Source organism: Gracilinanus agilis, chromosome 3 (genome assembly GCF_016433145.1).
Source record: "Gracilinanus agilis isolate LMUSP501 chromosome 3, AgileGrace, whole genome shotgun sequence".
NCBI classification, from domain to species: Eukaryota; Metazoa; Chordata; class Mammalia; order Didelphimorphia; family Didelphidae; genus Gracilinanus; species Gracilinanus agilis.
In genome coordinates, this window is record NC_058132.1 from 332,614,960 (window position 1) to 332,634,925 (window position 19,966).

Consider the following 19,966-nt stretch of genomic DNA (forward strand, 5'->3'; position numbering starts at 1 on the left):
TGTTAGATTTCCAAGCTTTTTTCTAGAACCAAATCCTATGACTCTTGCTAAGAAATTTCCTATGTCAAGAGCATGGACAATAAATCATGGACCTTTACTGGTGTAAAAGTTAAATTAATGTCCAATACTTTAAGTATTATATTTTAAATTTATTATCTAACAAAATAGAACCATGTGACTAAGTTTTCTACCTGCTCAAAATGCCTGCTCCACCAAAGCTATGACTGGAAGGAAAAAAATTAGACATGGAACTCCATCCAATTTATATCCTGTCTACATCAGCATGTACCAACAGGAAGTGAGTGGGGTTCTGGGAATCATAGTTTTTGCTAGGAATCATAGTTTTGCTGAGAATCATAGTTTTTTACAGTAACAGATTCTAATTTCACAATCACCCCTGAGATCCTTTGGAAGACTAGTCTCCCCAGTGGATCTTGTAAACATAACCAATTTATAAATTACAATAATTTGTGGATAAAAGGGAAAGAGAATGAGTTCCTTCATGGTCACCACAAATGTAAAGGGGGCAGAATGTAAGAGGGTAAAATTAAAGGGTTGGACTAAGTTATTTAAGAGTATGGTCACCATGATTTAATTACTAAATTCCAAATGATTTTTAGGGTAATTTATTTACAAAAGGAGATAGAGTGAAAGTAGAGAAATGAGAAGAGGGCAGAATGAGATAGACTATGTGCTCAAGCCTTGGCTTACTCCCACAGGGTTCCAGTAGACAAGGGTTTTAGACAAGAGGCCTCCTCCAGACAAGAGGCCCTTTCAGAGGTTAGTACCTCTAGGAAAAAGGCAAGGAAAGGAGTCAGCCTTTTTCACTTACCCATATGGTAGTTCTAAGGAGAAATAGAAAACAGTCCAAGGTCCTTAGCCAGAGCTTCTCCAGGGTCCAGTTCAAGGCCAAAGAGTCATCACAGGAAGTTCTGGCCACTTTTTAAGACCAATCCTTTTGTCACTTCCTGTATCTTCCTCCTACTTTACGTGTACCAATTACAACTAAAGCTTTGCTTAGGACCGCCCAGGGGGCAGTCAGTCAATTCTGATTTGTCACTCACTTTCACACACATGGGTTACAGACCTCTCACACTCAAGTGTAAGTGGTGTATATACACTTTTGGTGATTAAATCTAAAAATGAGCAGGGTAGAGTTAATCCCATCTTCACACTGGGCAGGTGGCTTTAACCACATTGTTGAATATTTTAGAGCCTTAGTTTCTTCATGTGGGAACTGAGGGGAAAGGGGGGAAGATATGTTGGACTAGGTGACCCCTAAGGTCTCTTCTATCTCTTAAATTCTGAGATTTTTACATTTTCTATGCTTTTTTCCACTTGTACTTAATCATATACTATCATATATAATAATTTATCAGATTATAATTTTAGAATTGGAAGAGACCTTGGAAGTCACATAGCCAATCTGCCTATATTGTAAATAAGAAAAGAGGGGCACTAGTGAGAAGAAGTACCTTGCCCAAGGTTACATAGGTAAATAAATGGCTGAATTACTTAAGTATTTGCTTCATTATTCTCCCACTAGGATCTTGGCTTTCAGGGACTTTGCTATTTATCTTGAACTTTTTCTAAGTAATCAGTGAAGACTGGCCTGATGAAAGAAGGAAATTCTTCTTAATATCTAACTTTAATTTTCCATGTTACTTATTTAATTCACTTGCTCTTTTTTTTACTCTCTTCTAGAAATGGGATTAGATCATTACTATCCTCCTTAAAATAATCATTCATGGTAGGTAAAATTCCTTTTTTTTTGTTTGCCTAACCCTCCATCCTCCTTATTCTCTATTAGAATGGTTTATATTCTTGCCTATTTCCTCTAGAAACTTTTGTAAAAGTTAATATAAAAATATGATATAAAATATAAAAAGTTGATGTCATCATACTTTCTCTCTCCCTCTCTTTCTCCCCCTCCTCCAGCCCCATATCTCTTTTTCTTCTTCTTCTCCTTCTCTTCTTTCTCTTCCTCCTCCTTCTTCTTTCTTGAATTATGATTTCACAAACATTGAGGATTTCTGGAATGAAAATTGCCTATACAGATATATAAACATACATATATACAACCCTTGTGTACCAGAGAGTTTCAGAGAGTGGGCTTGGGTCATAAAGAGGCTCAGAGCCTTGCTCTTGTTCCCATTATAAGAGCACAGGTCTTTCTGACCCTGAGTGAGGCCTTCTCTCCACTCTCTCATCACCTTTCTTTGACCTCATCAAGGTTTTGCTTTAATGATTCCCTGCTTTTTGATGAGTGCCTTAAGACTTGGTGACATCCTGTATTCCAGTTTTGTTCCCAGTTCCAATATCCATGGTGACTAAAGGGAGCCTTACTACTCATTATAATTCTTTCCCTCAACCTATTAAATTGTTATCTCTCTGCACAAACTTTTCTGAAAGCACTCTTACCTTGGAGTTAATGGAAGAGAAACAAAGCACCAATTGAGTAGGGAAAACTGAGGGAAAAAATTAGGAAAAGAAAACTAGAAAAAGCTTTCTAGCCAGGAATTTTACCTTCTTTTTTCTTCTAGAGCTATGGGAAATTATGCCAATTGAATGAATATTACTGGAAAAAACAATTCAGGGATATTAGCTGAGTTAGATGCATGATTAATTTACTATCAAGGATGGTGAATACTAAATTTACAGAGAACTATTGTGCTGGACACCCTGTGGTCTTTTAAAGGCCTCAGTCACCAAAACCATGTGACTCACACCTGTTATGGGCTCAGACCTCATCCGAGTATTGCTAGTCTTGGCCACAAATGCTGCATGGAAGCGGAAGGTGAAAGTTGGAGAAGCTCCATCAATTATTGCTTTATGGGCTTCTAACATTTCATGAGCTCACCCCCAAATTGCAACTCCCAGATGGGGTCATAAAGTGAGAGAGATCTTTACTCTTCATCTGAAAATGCAGAGGAACTAATGTGTGCTCTCTGTGATGAAATGCAGGTTGACACACATTGCACTGGGTACGTTAAATAAATAACATTAAAATCACTAAAGCCATTACCAAGTGGTCATAACAACAATTAATAATATGGGAAAATAAGGGACTGAACCGAGAGCTATCTTCCAACATCGTCTTTCAGATTTATAAGGGGAATCTAGGTGTCTCACTATAATCCAATTTATCTGGAGACTATCCTTCCAGAGCCTGCTCCTTAAATATTTCAGAGTCTAAGGAGAAAGAGAAAATTATCTGCACAGAAGTTAAAGTCTTGGTTCAGTAACATATTTAATGAAAGTCAATGGGAGATATGTAAAGACTCATGTGGCTCAGAATATGGCTAGTCTTCTGAGAAATCCCAATGGGTCTTATGGGACCAAAACTACATTTCATGATAGGGAGATTTCAAACCTCTCCAGGTATGGCGCCAAAGGAAGTGTGAAGCCCTAACTTGTTAAGAAGGAAATCATAAGCTTGTCTGAGTTTTAGAGCATGAAAATTGGTGGTCTAATAAGGTTTTCAAATGTGACTTTCAATTTTCCTGGCAGCTTTTTGATCACACAGTGTATTAACAGAGGCAATGGATGTAATGTTGCTAACATTCTTTTGAAAGATAACATAAAGAGTTGCTGCCCATGTAGTAGTTTGACTAAATAGTTTCCTGTGCTCAGATTGTATAAAGAGATGCAAATCCATATATTTCCTGATGTTAATAGGGAGGAAAAGACAATTCCTATAGGTCTTAGAGTTTGAAAAGACATAAGAGTGGAGGAATATGTGGTAGATTCTCAAGGATGCTAGAAACCAATTTGGCAGAATAAAAACTAGCACAAAAGGAGAAGAGAGGAAGGGGTATGAAAGAAAATCAAATGAAGAAAAGAGGACAAAGGAGACATAACTGGACGTAGATATAAGAGGAGTCAGAAGAAAACTGATTACTGAAAAATAGTAGGGTTATGAGATGTTCCATTTCATATGTAGAAATAAAATTTGAACCCTTGTCCAAAATTAGTGAGATCCCTTTGGATTAATTAAAAAGACAGACAGTATGGGAACACAGACCGATTTACTAAGGATATTTCAGGTCATTCTATACTGTCTATCTTCCAGTCAGTCAGTAAGATTAGAAACACAATTCCTCAGAGAGACACAAGACATTTTACTGACAACAATTTCTAACAAATGAGTGTAAAGGAATAAAGGTGAGGGAGAAAATGTTCTAAGTTCCACATATCCACGCCAGATATGATGGCAGTTTGGGTGGGAAGAAGGAAGTAGGAAACTTAAGGATGAAATCTTGAACTAAGGCCATTGGGGAAGCATTTGAGATAGGCAAGGATCTGATGCCACTATCCTAACTTAAATTCAAAATATTTTTCTCCAGGTAAATCACTGACCTACCCATTTTGTTTTCACCCTCACCTAAGTTTAATAAATTCCTTAGAATTCTCCATTTATTTTCTAGATTGTGATTAAATCACCTGAAAGACAGTCTAAACATAGGCAGTCTCAAAGACCCACAAATGAATACAATTCATTTACTTTTCCATCACACACATATGTACACAATTCAGGGTTATTCCTCTAGTGGATTAATCTCCTTGTGGTGAAGAAGAATACTTGGAGTAATTGAGAAGACGTGTAAGACAGAAAGGGTGGAAAAAATGGAGGAAGAGAGAACCATACCTGCTCCAATGACCTCTTCAATTTTCACAAAAGACACATCAATCTCCTTGGCAAATTCCCGGACAGCTTCATTGGGATCTTCATAAGTGAAGGGATCAATGTAGATCTTCATTCCTGGGGAGCCTTGTTAGAGGAGATAAGGAGGGTTAACAACCCAAAGAGGAAATGCTTCGTATTACGTACATGACTGAAGATATTAGGATTATATGCTATATCTGTTGCTTCCATAGGTCCCTGCTGTACACAACCTTGGAAATAATCATTTTGATCTCTTCTCTTATCTTATCTGGCCTCCTCATCTCCTGTCCCACTCAGCTATTCAAGGTTATCTGCAAGCTCCTTCAGTTAGATTGTAAGCTCCTTGAGGGCAGAGACTGACCTTTTTATTCATGTTTGTATCCCTAGCACTTAGCACTTGGCCTGGCACATAGTAGGTGCTTAATAAATGTTTATTAACTGGTTGCTCTTGCTTCTCTGTCCTCTACTTCTCCTCCATATTTTCTTCTCTTCTCAAGCTCTTCTTGAACTGTGGAGCAGATTACTTATAAGTGACAGATTGGGACCAGTCCCCTACATCGAGTTGCTCACAGAAGCCAGGAAGGTGATTGATGCCACGCCAAATGCATTAGCAGAAAAGTGGTGGTAAAATGGTAGGGTAGATATCAATATTTATCAACTTGACAACTTTCCTGAGTGGAGGCCACTGTTAAGGTTATAACTGACGGTTTTTGGTCCAGGACTGAAAGAAGGATGGGGACGGATTAAAAAAAGAAATTGGTATTAGAAAACCAGCAAGATGGAAGTGCCAGAAAAAGAACAGAAGAAAGTGACTAAAAAGTCTTGAAAGCCACTAATAGAAAAATAGAACAAACTCTCCAAAGAAAAAATAACACTAGATAGAATGAAAGAAAAATGGTAATTGAAGCCTCATGCCTTCAGATATACTAAAGTATAAAAAAAAAGAATAAAATAGTGAAAGAGAAATACATAAAAGAATATAGACTCTGTCACCGATAGATTCAGTGGCAAGATAAATAGGTGTGCATAGGGAGAAAATAGAGAATTGTCATTGCAGGAAAGATACATTCAAAGAGTAGAAGAAAGAGGACAAAAAAGTAAATGGAACCCAAGAAATAAATGGTTTCTTTCACAACTATAATTTTTCAACATGCCTGATTTGTCATTAGAAGAGGCATAAACAGAGTGTTCTTTTATGGTGGTGAGGGCATAGTAGGAGGGGAAAACACTATTCCTTAAATAGTACCTTTTAAAAAATGTTTAGTTCTGGCTGTCTCTCATTTCCATCAATTGGTCAGGTCAGGTCAGGTAAAAGGGAGTCAGTAAAACTGAGCTCATGGGATGGTAAAGGAGAACAGAAGAGAGTGATTTTTATTTGAAGTCCTCTTCAGATTGCTTTCTACCCCAGTGTTCTAAGCTTTGGCGACTTTTTCATTCTTCACACATAACATAGCAAGGTATTTGTATTGAAGAATTATTTTGGTAGTTGTATACTTAATACCACATTTGTTATACAAGCTATATCATCTGTTCTGCAAAACCAGGGTTTGATTCCTGGAATGGAAGACAAAATCTCCCTTTTCCCCTAGCACATAAAATATAGGGCCCTGCAGAGAATTGGAAGGAAGGAAGGAAAGAAGGGAGGGAAGCAGATAGAAAAACAAAGAAGAGGAAGAAGAAATGAATTGGGAAATGCCAAAAGAAAAAGAAATTTTAGTAAAGAATTTGAGAAAACTAGCCAGACTCCCCCCATACATATTAATTTTCACTGACATCTGATTTAGTCAAACATGTCACCAACTAATCAATGATGGCATTCTGGATAGCATTTCCCTCCATAGACAATATTTTTACATCATTCAATAATTGGTTTGTGAAAAATTTCTGAGTGGTATTGAAATGGGAACATGATCATTGACATAAGAACAAAGGAAATAGCTCATTTTGTTTCTACTGTCCACATTCCCTTCCCCAGGAATGTCATTCTGTTTTAATAAAAGACGAAAAAGGAGAAGGGAAAGATGGAGGTTGGTGATGGACCACACTCTTTTTCTTCTCAATGCACTGTAAAATTGGAGAGGAACTGACAGTTTTATGGGTAACAGTAGCACACTATGACAAAGGAACAGGTGAGGGTTGATGAAACCAGTCTGGAGGGATGTGTAGGATCCACGTCAATCTCTTCTTGGAGACTTACTCAAAGTCCAAAATGAACAAGAGCTTCTAACCTTTTAAGTGCCCAGAGTGGTAATGGTCCTAGTCCTCTGGTGTTTAAGGAATTACTTGCTTCGAGAATATTAGGGGAAGGTGAATGAGTGGGAAGAGAGATCAGCTAGTTAGAGGCTTGTTAATTGCTTTTTAAATGACAATTATAGTGTTTAAGAACAAATGCTTAAAAGTGAAACATCCTAAGCCCTCAAACAGGAATTCCTTCAACAGAAGCCCAGAATGTGCTATAATAAAAGGTTAAAAAACAAAGTTTATTTAAAGATAGATGGGGAAAAATTCTGAGTTAATGAGGTTTATAGTCATTGGCCCCAATCAGATCAGGTGGGAATCTATTCCCTAAGGAGAAATCGCTCATCTTTTGAAGGCTGGTGAATACCGTTAGACCACTAATGTACCTCTGAGTGTACCCAAAGTGCAATTTACCAAATACATCAAAATACCAGGAATACTTTGTGCTATTTGAAAAGGGAAGCATTTTACTCACAGAGAACAGTTTTGCTAACATGTTCACAAGATCCACTACGTAGTATGTGTTTAAGAAAGGGACTTTCTTGTTAAAAAACAAAACAAAACAAAAACAAAAACAACCTTTCCTTCTTTCTGTCTTAGTCAGTTCTAAGATGGAAGAGTGACAGGGCTAGGCAATTGGGGTTAAGTGACTTGCCCAGTGTCACATAGCTAGGAAGTGTCTGAGGTCATATTTGAACCCAGATCCCTAAACTCTAGGCCTGGCACTGTGCTACCTTGCTGCCCAAGGGGACTTTATTTCACAAGGAGGCCTTTTACATGGAAACTGGATCTATGATTTCCTTGGCAAAGGGAATTCCCAGATAAGGAAATTCTCTTTGCTAATACCAGTCAACACCTGCTCTGTAACTTAACCACTGGAGGGAATTGCTCAGGATGTTGGGAGGTAAAGTGAATTGCTCAGGTTCATCTGGCCAATATGTGTTAGAGGAAGGTCTTTCTGGTTTTAAGGCCAGCTTTCTTAGGTACTACCCTGTGCCTTCTCTCAAGACTTTCACAATAAAAAGAGGGGGGAAAAAGATGAATGGAACACCTGACTGTGTTAAATTATGATTCATTTTCCTGGGAGGTGAAGTTCAAAGCCCAAAAACATGGTCTATGGAAGTATAAGCAGTGGCCTTTGGATCTCTCCTGGGTGGTTTAGTAGTGCTACTGAAGCAGGGAAAGGGAGATTATAAAACTGAAAAAAAAAACTCACACAAATGAGGGTTTTCCCCCTGAATTGAGGACGTTAATATGGGCTTTGGAAAATGAACCCAAGGCAATTCATCTGGCTGGTGGCAGTAAAACCTCAAATACTAAATAAAGCAATTTGGCCCACTCATCTCTGAATGATACCTTTCTTCAATCCTTTCTCTTATCTGGATTTCTTCCAGTCCCAAAAGATAAGAAAAGCTTGGCTAGGCTGAACAGGTTATTTCTGTTTGGGTCTCTTTTTTTGTGCTTTTTCCATAAGCTAGCATACTGTGCTGGCCTGTTTCTCCTTGCACTTGTGAGGAAATAATTTTTAATTATCAGGAAAGTGGCATTTAGGGCAATGAATCATTCTGCAGTAAACGAGGAATTCCAATCATCTGTGGAAGCAGTTGGAGCAGAACATCTGAAAACATGATTCAGAAAAAAAGTTCCTAGTTTGGGATCATTTAAAAATTCAGAGATTAGTTTGAGCTTCCATTTCACAAAAGTGCTGTGGGTAGAAGCTTTATATTTTCCAGGGCATCCCAGGAGAAATATAAAATTAGGTTTTTCTCCCTTGCAATTTTGTTCATGAAATTTTGTACTATAAGGCTTGTGCATATTAATTGCCATATAAACAATTTTATAAGTGTGACTGAGACTCTAACCTGAATTTCAAAGACCAGTTTAGGCTCTTAGCTTACAAAAAGAATCATCTTTTCATTCTCTAGCAGTTTGGAACAGTAACTAGGCTGGACTGAAAGGGTGGGGGGGATTGTCCCAGGGCACCAAAACTGGGAACTGTTTCTTCTCTATGATAGACCACACCAGCCCCACTTGGCTTTCAATTCCCTCACCTAGCCTTTGGGCCAGTTCTTCCAGGACATCCTCACTATAGTATTCCTTTCCCAGAGCACGTGTTCCTATCTGAGAAAGAGACTTTGATGAAAGCCATCAGTGGGGCCCTAAAGGTGAATCAGTGGCTCAGTCAATTAGGGGCTTCTCTGAGGCAGGCACCATGCCTGATGCTGTGGATATTAAGCACAAAGAATGAAAGAATCCCTTCTCTCAGGGAGTTTACATTCTTATCGTGCAATTGCTATGGTGGGATTTAGAGCCTTCCCACAATGAAGATAAATTTTCTGGCCCTCGCTCACTCAGTCCTTTCTTCCCCACTTGCTGGCCTTCCCAACAACAATGTTCTAGTGTTTGTATCTCCGAAGGTCAACATCCTAAACTGAATATGCTCTGCAAGTCACGATTCCTAATTTCTCCTTTGCTGCAGGTCCCACTCACTCAGGGTGAGCTAGGCAGTGTAAATTCACAAAGGCCCCTGGGTCCATTGCCTAAAAGCAATCAAGAATGACAATGAAAAGAAACTGGGTTACACCAAATTCAAATCTGATTGTAATTTGACATGTTCTGGTCATGGTCATTTTCAAACAAACCTCATTATTATCAGGCACATCATGATGGAATACTGCACAGCCACAAGGTTCAGCCATTTCAATATGGTGTAACATTGGAATCTGATCAGGAAGACCCAGATGGCAGCCCAACCTGTGTGACAGGGGTGGAGGAGTGGAGGGGTGGGGGCAAGTTACCTCTCTGGACTCAGTTTCTCAATCTCTAAAATGGGGGTGATAGATTTGAAGGTCTCCAAGGCTCCTCCACCAATTACGAGTCACAACCTTTTTATAGCTTAGGATCTAACCTTTAATTGTGGCGATGGCCAAGGAACCCACTGGAAAGCTAGTCCATGAACAACAGATAATCAGGCCATTTCCTGGCTTGTACCTGAAAGCTTTACAGATGAGTAGAGCCTTTCAGAGCTTGCCTGGAAGATACCCTCACCCCTACCCCATCCAGGTCTTTTTAATTACAGAATAAAATAAATATAATCTGAATAAAAGTGGCAGTCAGGAGCTGTTAGATCATTAAGATATATTTGCCAAGCTGGCTTTAGTTGGAAAGATGGTGGCAGTTTTCAGGGCATAGCAGGCATTAGGGAAGGAACAGAAAATAGAGATGATTTTAGGCAGGGAAAGGGTTTGCAGCAGGGGAATGCTGAAGCTGGAGGTGTGTGTGTGTGTGTGTGTGTGTGTGTGTGTGTGTGTGTGTGTGTGTGTAGGATAGGAAGCCTATCTTCCAGCCTCTTGAAGTTCAGAAAGCACAGTGCTCCACAGAGGTTTGGCTTTCCAAGTAGATTCAATAGGTGACAATTAATATCAGGGGTTCCAATGAGCACACCTCCTCCCACCAAGGTCCCAGTCCCCAGATAGGCTCGTTCCCTGATACTGGGTTATTAGTGCTTTGTTCATTTCTCCTAAAGTTATCAAAATGCCAGAGCCTTTACGGAAGGTAATACCTTAGGTAAACAGCCATTTACATCATAGCGTGAATAAAAGATTTGAAAACTAGATCTTTTTTTTTTTTAAACAGAGAGGCTTGGGTTCTTTATCTCTCTTTAAGCATCATAATTTTAACAGCATTTGCACAAGTTTTTTTGTGTATGTGAAGGGGTGGGGTCTTTTCTTCCTTAAAATAATAAAGAGAAAGAGAAATAACACATTTTAGGCACCTACTATGTGCCATGTGCTTTACAATTGCTATCTCATTTGATCCATGCAACAACCTTGGAAGGTAGGCATTATCATCATCCTCATTTTACAGTTAAGGAAAATGAGTAAAAAAAAGAAAAATGACGTGTACAGGGTCACACAACTAATATCTGAAGCTGGAGTTGAACTCAGGTATTTCTGACTCCTGGCCCAGCAATCTAGCTCTTACACCACCTAGCTACTTGTATATTTTCATGGTAAAAGAAGATGCCATTGAAGTATGGAATATTTGAGTGACTTCTGCATTTTCTGATCTAAGTGTTATAAGAAAATCTAGTCTCAAAAAAAATTCCTAAGCATAGTTACCTAAGATGAGGAACCGACCTTTCTTAAGTGGGATGCCAGCCTCTATCATAATATAACTCTATCATAAGATATCATAAGAAACTACAGAGCACACTACTCGTGATAGGGATTTGATTACCTAAAGGAAGGTGCCACACACACACACACACGCACAGAGTGTAGATGTAGGGCCTGGGTGTTTCTAGAAGCAGTGAACACAGAAGGAGTCTTTTCCTATAATTTTGCTTGAGGACCTGATATTTAAACTGACATTATTTCCTTTGCCAAATCTCTGTGTTTGGAGGATATACTCCCAGAAAACCTTGAGAAATGTCCTTTAGAGATGCTGATATTATTGCAGAATGTGACTTGGTTCCCAATAAGGAGAGGAAGAGGATTTTGACCTGCTTTCTCTTATTGCAAATGCTGCTCAAGAGCGGCGAAGGTTCCAAACAACCACCGTGATAGAGCTGGTCCCTTCAGTGGAAGGCAGAGGGCGATGCCAAGGTGGGATCAAAGGGAGCATTTCTGTGCATCTCCTCAGGAGGTGGTGTGGGCACACTGGTGATGAGCTACTGGGGGAAAGCCAAGCATAGCAATATCTATGATCGAGCAGCAATGACAACCTGGTAATGACCTGAAAGAATGAATGCAGCCTCTGAAGGCATCTAACTTAGAGCCAGTACATTAGGCACTAGCAAAAGCTGCCTGATTATATTTATTTGACACTTATTAAACACTCATGGTAAACTCAGCCACCTTCTTCACAGAGGTTTCCACACTTCTTTTCCCACCAGTATTTCCTCACAGTTACTGATGCTCCTGTCACTTCTAAGATGAGGCTACCCAAACCCTGCCTTTGGGGAAACAGGGGGAGGGGCTGGCTACCTCAACTAGAAGAATGAGCTTTTTCATAATGGCCAGATGATGTCTGGGCCAGTGCTGTACCATACTAGTAACTACAAAAAATTAGAAAACAAGGGAATGTGATTATAAAATTAATAATAGCAGTTCACATTTCCTTAGAACTTTGATGTTTATAAAGTTCTTTTAATCCATTTGATCCTTGTAACGACCTTGAAAGGTACGTGTTAGTGGTGACCTTATTTTACTGATGAGAAAATTGAGGCCAATGAAATACTATGTGAGGACGGCAGGATTAAAAGTCAGGTCATTATTTCTCTTAATAGATGAATGATCTTGGGCAAGTCACTTAATCTCTGTCTCAGTTTCTTCAACTCTAAAATGGGTATAAAAACAATTATACTTATCTTCCAGGATTATTGTGAGGATTAAATGAGATAGTATTTGTAAAGCTTTTAGCACAATTCCTGGATCATAGTAGATGCTATATAAATAGCTATTCATTATTAGTTATTATTCTTCTTCTTTCTTACCGCAAGTCCAATGATCCATTTATATACATTTTCTTTCAAAGACCATTTAGATTAAGACTTTTTAGCTGAATAAATCGTGGTACATGCTGGTGGTGGAATACTTATTGTGCTCTAAGAAATGACAAGCAGGATGGTTTCAAAAAAAGCTGGAAAGATCTGCAGGAACTGGTACAGAGCTAAATGAGCAGAACCAGGAGAATATTGTACACAGTAACAGCAATATTGGACGATGATTATCTGTGAAAACTTGGCTGCTCTCAGCAGTGCAATGATTTGGGAAAATCCTGAAAGACTTATGATGGGCAATGCAATCCACCTCCAGAGAAAGAACCATTGGAGTCATCTTTCACACCAGTGTGTTTATGGCTTTATTTGGGGGTTTTGGTTATGTATTGGTTTGCTTTTACAACAATGACCAACATGGAAGTGGGTTTTTGAGTGCCAACAAAAATAAAAATTTTAAAATAATTAAAAATTATTTTAGCATACCTTGGCTACCTTTGTGAATTCCCAAGCTCACAGACCACTTAATGGAAATGATTTAGAATTAAAAATAACACTGCAGATATGGTCTTGCCAAAGTAGAGCACAATAGCACTGCTACTTCTTGCAGTATTCAATATATATTCATGCATATATATATACATACATATACATGTGCGTATAAATATACATATATATCTTCATACAGATGTGTATATATGTATGTGTTTTTGTTGTATTTAATTGTATGTATTATATACATATGTATACAGGTATGTGTATATACATATATACACACATGTTTTATATATGAAATTTTGAAATACTGAACTGTGAAAGGCTTAAGGAAGGGCCTCATGAAGCTCATATCATCTCTTCTGACATCCAGTCCTGTATCACCAACTGCCCATTAGATATCTCAAACTGAATGTTCCATAAACATTTAAAACTTGGTACTCAAAATTGAATTCATTTTCTTTCTCCAAAAACCATTCCCTCTTCTTAACTTTGCTATGATTTTTAAGGGTGTCACCAGTTTCTCATCACCCAGGTTTGCCACCTACATGTCATCCTTGATGCTACTCTTTCTCATTTTCTATATCAAATCTGTTTCTACTACTATTGATTTCACTTTCATAAACTATTTCACACACATTCCCTCCCCTCCTCTGACACAGCCACTCTCCCAGGGAGGCCCTTATCACCTCATACCTGGACTATTGCAAAGCCTGCTGGTTGGCCTCCTTGCCACAAGTCTCTCCCCACTCCAGTCCATCATCCATTTAGCTGCCAAAGTGATCATTCTAAGATTCAGGTCTGATCATGTCACTCCCCACCTCAAAACTTCAGTGGCTACATATCTTTTCCAGAATCTAATATAAAGTCTTTTGCTTGTTGTTCAAAGCCTTTTAAAGCCTCCCCATTTTTCCAGTCTTCTTCTATTCAAAAGGAAAAAACAAAACAAAACCTTACCTTCTGTCTTAGAATCAGCAGCAGTATCTTCTCTAAGGCTGAAGAGTGATAAATGGTAGGCAATAGAAATTAAATGACTTGCCCAGGGTCACATGGCTAGGAAGTATCTGAGGCCAGGTTTGACCCAGGCCCTCTGGTCTCCAGGTCTGGCTCTCGATCCACTGTGTACCTAGCTGCCTCTCTTTCCAGTCTTATACATTTTCCCCTATTCCCTCCATGTACTCTGACACTGATCTCTACTTTTTCTCCTAGAAAATACTCTCTCTCTCTCTCCTCTGGGCATTTTCAATGAAGTCTCTGAGTACTTTCACTGTCTATGCCTGGAATACTCTTCCTCATTATCTCTGCCTTCAAGTTTCTCCAACTTCTTTCACATTCCAGCTAAAATTCCACCTTCTGGGTGGGTATACTCAGAACTCAAGACAAGGGGTCCTCTGTTCAAATCTAGCCTCAGATAGGTCGTAGTTGTGTGACCCTGGACAAGTCACTTAGCTTCCTTTGCCTAACCCTTACCAGTCTTCTGCCTTGGAAACAGTACACAGTATTGATTCTAAGCTTAAAGTTTTGTAAAGGTTTTGAAAAAAAAAATCTACCTTCTCCAAAAAGCCTTTCCCATTCTTCTTCATTATCAGTGCCTTCCCTCTCTAGGTTATCTCTAATTTATCCTGTACAGAGCTCATTTGTACATGGCTATTTGTATGTTGTCTGCCCCATTAGACTATCAACTACTTGAGATCAAGGACTGTTACCTTTCTTTTCTATCTAAAAGCATCTAGCGCTGTGTCTGACACATAGTAGGTGCTTAATAAATGTCTACTGCCTGACTGACTCCACTAGAGAAGTTCTAGGATGACCCAGAGTCAAATCAGTTTTATTTGCTTGTAGGTATCATTCACAGCTAGGTTTCATAGTGGATAGAGTTTGGTACTTATAGTCAGGAAGACATTTGAATCCTACCAATTAACTCCTCAGCCATAGCTTCCTCATCTGTAGAATGGTAATAAGGACAACATGTAGTTTACAGGGTTGCTTTGAGGATCAAATGAAATAGTGTATGTAAAGTGTTCTGTAAATCTTAGAGTGTTATGTAAATGTTAGTTGCTATTATTCCACTTAAAGACTATCACGCAAAGCCATATTTCACTGTCTTTTCACAATATTATGAAACTGTGAAATAGTTTGCAAAAATTGGAACACTGTTTTATAACAGTCATTTGCTATATCAACCCGATAGCCCCATAAAAATAATCTAGCCTAGCCTAATATGACTTGTTCTTAATGGACACGTTAGTGTCTTAGGATCAATAAATTCTTCTTTTTAAAACCCTTACCTTCCGTCTTAGAATCAATATTTAATATTGGTTCCAAGGCAGACGAGCAGTAAGGGCTAGGCAATTGGGTCACACAGCTGGAAAGTATCTGAAGCCAGATTGGGATCTAGGATTTCCCATCTGTAGACCCGGCTCTCTATCCACTGAGTCACCTAGATGCCTACCCCAGCCCCATGTTATTTTCTAAATCCTTACAAATCATCTGCTCACAAATCTATTGTAAAACTTTGCTGGGAAATCAATGGTAATATCGCTGATCTAGAAATTCTAGAGTCGTAATTGACTCTCTCCCCAATTTAAAATCTTCAGGCACCACATTTTCCAAAACTACTTAAAAATTCCTCTCTGTGATACCAAGATTACATCTTCAGAATTCCAAAGCACCCATGTGCTCATGGGAAAGCTGCTTTTAAAAGCTGCTTGGTTTTTCCTCATAGCTGTGAACTTGTTACTGACTGTTAGCAATTAGCAAGGTGTCAGCCACTGTCAAGTATCAATTTACTTGACACTCAGGTCCCTCTAAGAGAACACATGGGACACCAAACATAAACTTTCTTGCATCTCCTAGGTGCTCTTTCCCCTCATTTTTTATTAGCAGAAGCACTATTCCTTATTATTCTCTTCATTCATTCTCATGGGTTGCTATGTCTGCTCAGGAAGGTTGAGTAGTCAACCAATGGCATGCCTTAAAAACTGGAGCTCCTGCATTACAGCAGCTGTCTAAAAGTAGGGGTTGTCTTGGATGATAGTGAGTCCTCTGTCACTGGAGGTAGTCAAGTAGAGACTAGCCACTTGTCAAAGTCATTTCAGGTTTCTTACTTAGGTACGGGTTGGCTTAGACCAGCTGTGAAGCCCTTTTGACTCTGATGGTCTATAGTTCTGATTCTAACACTAATAACTTTTAGAAGCAGAAACTCAAGGAGCAGTTAAAGATCAACTGGACTCTGTATGTTTCCATACTTGAATGTGGGACAGAGACAATTCCAGTTGCATGCTGCTTGAGAACTTCCTTTTCCATTGCAGGAAGATTACAGAGCTATCTGTATACAACAGGTATAATAGGTGGCAAACTATAGGATTAGGTTTGAGGGGCTGAAAGATTAATGTACTCCCCAATCTTCCCATCAAGGTACTACAATTCCCACAATCTAAGGCAACACACTGGATTAAGACTTTGTATCCCAAATCCTTTGTTAAAATGTACCTTTCTGAGAAAGCAAATGATAAAATTACCATAAAAAACTAGTTACAGAGTGGCTCAGTTGATTGTGAGTCAGACATAGATATGAGAAATCTTGGGTTCAAATTTGACCTCAGATACTTCCTCCTTGTGTAAAGTCGGGCAAGTCACTTGACCCCATTTCCTAGCTTTTTCTGCTCTTCTGCCTTACAACTGATACATCATACTGATTCTAAAAAGGTTTTTCAAAAAATCAGTTATAGCTTTTGCTCAGAAAAGCATTAAATCCTAACTTAAAAGGAAGGAAAGCATGATAAGCACGATTTCATTTTTTAAGATGACCTTTTAAAGTGCTTACTATGTGCCAAGGAATGTGCGGGGCAGTGAGAATACAAAAATGAAAAACAGGGGGCAGCTGGGTAGCTCAGTGTATTGAGAGCCAGGCCTACAGACGGGAGGTCCTAGGTTCAAATCCGGCCTCAGCCACTTCCCAGTTGTGTGACCCTGGGCAAGTCACTTGACCCCCATTGCCTACCCTTACCACTCTTCTGCCTTGGAGCCAATACATAGTATTGACTTCAAGATGGAAGGTAAGGGTTAAAAAAAAATGAAAAACAATAAAACTCTTTAAGGAGATAAAAATCTAATGGAAAGAACACAGATAAGTAAATCCAGTTTGGGGTAGTTTTAACTAGAAAGCTACTCTCAGAGTCAGAAAGACCTAGGTTCCAATCCAATCACTACTCACTGGTTATGTCTCTGAACAAGGCATTTCACTTTTCAGTGCCATATGCAATTTTCTAGGACAGTAAACTTCAGAGATGGCTTATTATCTTTATTATTATTATTTGTGTATATATTTATTGTGATATTATATATTTATTATTATCATCTTTATTAGCACCTTCCTCAACTGGGAGTGTCCAGAGGATGGAATATTGCCCACTGGGGACAGGTTCAGTGAGATAGGGAAGGGCAGCTTGGAGAAAGCAAGAGGACCCAGGGGATTTAGGAGGTGGGCAAATATAAATTTAACTTATACATTTGCCTGGCTGAGGCTCTGTACTAGGGCATATCACAGTCCTCTCTTGTAGGGAACTGTTCTTACCATTGAGGCAGTGTTCCTGGACACAATGTCTCTCCAGGACTTCTTGTTTAAGAAAATAAAATGTCCTTCTACCTCTTATTAGTAAGGTGAAGGAATAAAAAGGGCAGAATTTTATGTGCATCATTATATTAGTCACTGATTCAGTTCCTTTTATTTAACTCTTTTTCTTTGTTTCAGAAAAAAGAAATTTGTTTCATTACAAAGGAGGAGGGGGGCTGTTTCAGAATTCAAATCTAGTAGAAGTGAGATGGGGTAAAATATGCCCAAATGATTGTGGCAGAAAAATTAAAGGTATAATCAATATATCCTTTTGTGTGTGTCTTGTTCAGCAGGAATGTCTTTCACAGAGTGCAGAATGTAGTGAAGGTAGTAGTGGAAAAACTCATCAAAGTAGAAGAGTCCCTAGAAATATATCACCTTGATATACAGAGTGAGTTTCTTTTTATCACTTTTTCTGGCTCTGTATTTTGCAGTGAGAAGAAAGACTTCAAATTTGGCCATCTCACTCATTGACCCCTCATGGGGTCATTATTAATAATAATAATAAATAACATTTACATAGTGCTTACTATGTGGCAGCCGCTGTGCCAAACACTTTACAATTATTATCTCATTTGATCCTTACAACCACCCTAGGAAGCAGGTACTATTATTATCCCTATTTTCCAGATGAGGAACTGAGGCAAAAAGGGTTAAGTGACTTGCCTATAGTCACACAGCTAGTAAGTGTCTGAAGCCAAATTTGATCTCAGGTCTTCCTGACTTCAGGCCCCATTCTCTATCCATTGCACCAGGTAGAACTGAAAGGGACTAAAGAGATCAACTGGTCCAACCTCTTTATGAAGAAAGAAACTGAGGCCCAAATAGTTGAAGGGATTTGCTTAGTCTACAGGCAAGCAATGGCAGAGCAGGTATTCAAACTCAGGTGGGAAATGGGCTGTAGGAATCCAGAGAAGGGATCACTGAGGGTTCTAAGTCTCTACCATGTGCTCCCTCTCATGATTTTCCATAATCCATCCCTACGCTCTCTATGTAATGTCTTGCCATTTTTCCTATATATTCTCCCTTTTCAAGTCAGGCTGCTCCATTCCTTATGGTCCTTTCCAAACTTTCTCCCTTACACCCTAGCCAGCACTGTTTCCCCATCTCTGTTCCTGCTTCACTATACCATTTTTTTTCAATGCTCCTTTTTTTCTCATCCTTCAAGGCCCAAGTTAAATTCTGCCTCTTCTGTGAAGCCTGACATAAAGGACCCAGCCCTCAGAGATCCCTTCTCTGGATTCCCATAGTCCATTTTTGTATGATCTGAGGCACCATCTTCACTCCCAGCAGCTGCCTCTCTAAGCATTGTTCAACTTCAAGATATTTAGGTCCTACAACAGAACCCAGCCCTCCTCCTGCACTCCAAGATAAATAAGTACCCAGGATAATTATCCTGATCACTAAACCTGAGTGGAAGTACTGTCAGTATCTGTCCTAGATGGTAAACTCCTAGAGAATAAGTGCCATGATGAGATGAGACACTTTGCACATTAACCAACAGTTTACATGCACAGATAGTCAGATGTCTTCAATGAGATTGATAATAACTGGCATTTGCATAGTGTTTTACAATTACACAGAACTTTGCAAACATTAATGCCATTAATCATCATCATAACTTGTGAAGAAGACTGTGCACCCATCATCATCTTCATTTTATAAGAAAATTGGAACTCAGATCAGGAGATAAAAGGTACATTCAATAGAGTACTGGACCTGGAGTCAGGAAGACTTGAGTTCAAATCTGAATGCAGATATATATTAGTTCTCTGGCCCTGGGCAAGCCTCCTTAAGTTTTCTCAACTATAAAATGGAAATAATAATAGTATCTACCTCCCAAGCTTGGTGTGAGGTGCAAATAAAATAATTTTTGTAAAGCACTTAGCATCTTGTGTGGTACATTGTTGTTGTGTCATATTCAACTCTTTGTGAGCCCATTTGGAGTTTTCTTGACAAAAATATGGGAGTGGTTTGCCATTTCCTTCTTCAGCTCATTTAACAGATGAAGAAATAGAAGCAAATCACACAATTAGTAAATGTCTGTTGAATTTGAATTCAGATCTTCCTGACTCCAGGCCACCTAGCTATCCATCTGGCAGACAGTAAGCATTCAATAATTATCCCTCTCTTCCCAACAGAGAAATTGAGCGACTCACCCAAAGTTACACAGCTACTGACAGAATTCTAAGATTTTTTCTTGAGTTAAATACAACTAGGAAAGAAAAGGATTAAGTGAAGTGATATACCAGTAAACTTCCCCTGCTAAAAAAATCTCTTAATCTCTCTGTCTCTCTGTCTCTGTCTCTGTCTTTTTCTCTCTGCCTCACCTCTCCTCCTCGGTCTTCCTCCTCATCCTCATCTTCCTCCTCCTCCTCCTTCTTCTTCTTCTCTCTCTCTCTCTCTCTCTCTCTCTCTCTCTCTCTCTCTCTCTCTCTCTCTCTCTCTCTCT

At 39.0% G+C, this 19,966-nt stretch overlaps 1 protein-coding gene across 1 annotated transcript in view; it reads right to left on the minus strand.

Moving 5' to 3' along the window:
* The window catches only part of EPHB1 (EPH receptor B1), a 494,682-nt gene that overhangs the window by 79,895 nt on the left and 394,821 nt on the right, over window positions 1-19,966 (minus strand). Inside the window, exon 10 of the mRNA XM_044669152.1 lies at window positions 4,649-4,771. Within this exon, the coding sequence (XP_044525087.1) occupies window positions 4,649-4,771 (123 nt within the window). The remainder of the gene's footprint in view (window positions 1-4,648; window positions 4,772-19,966) is intronic.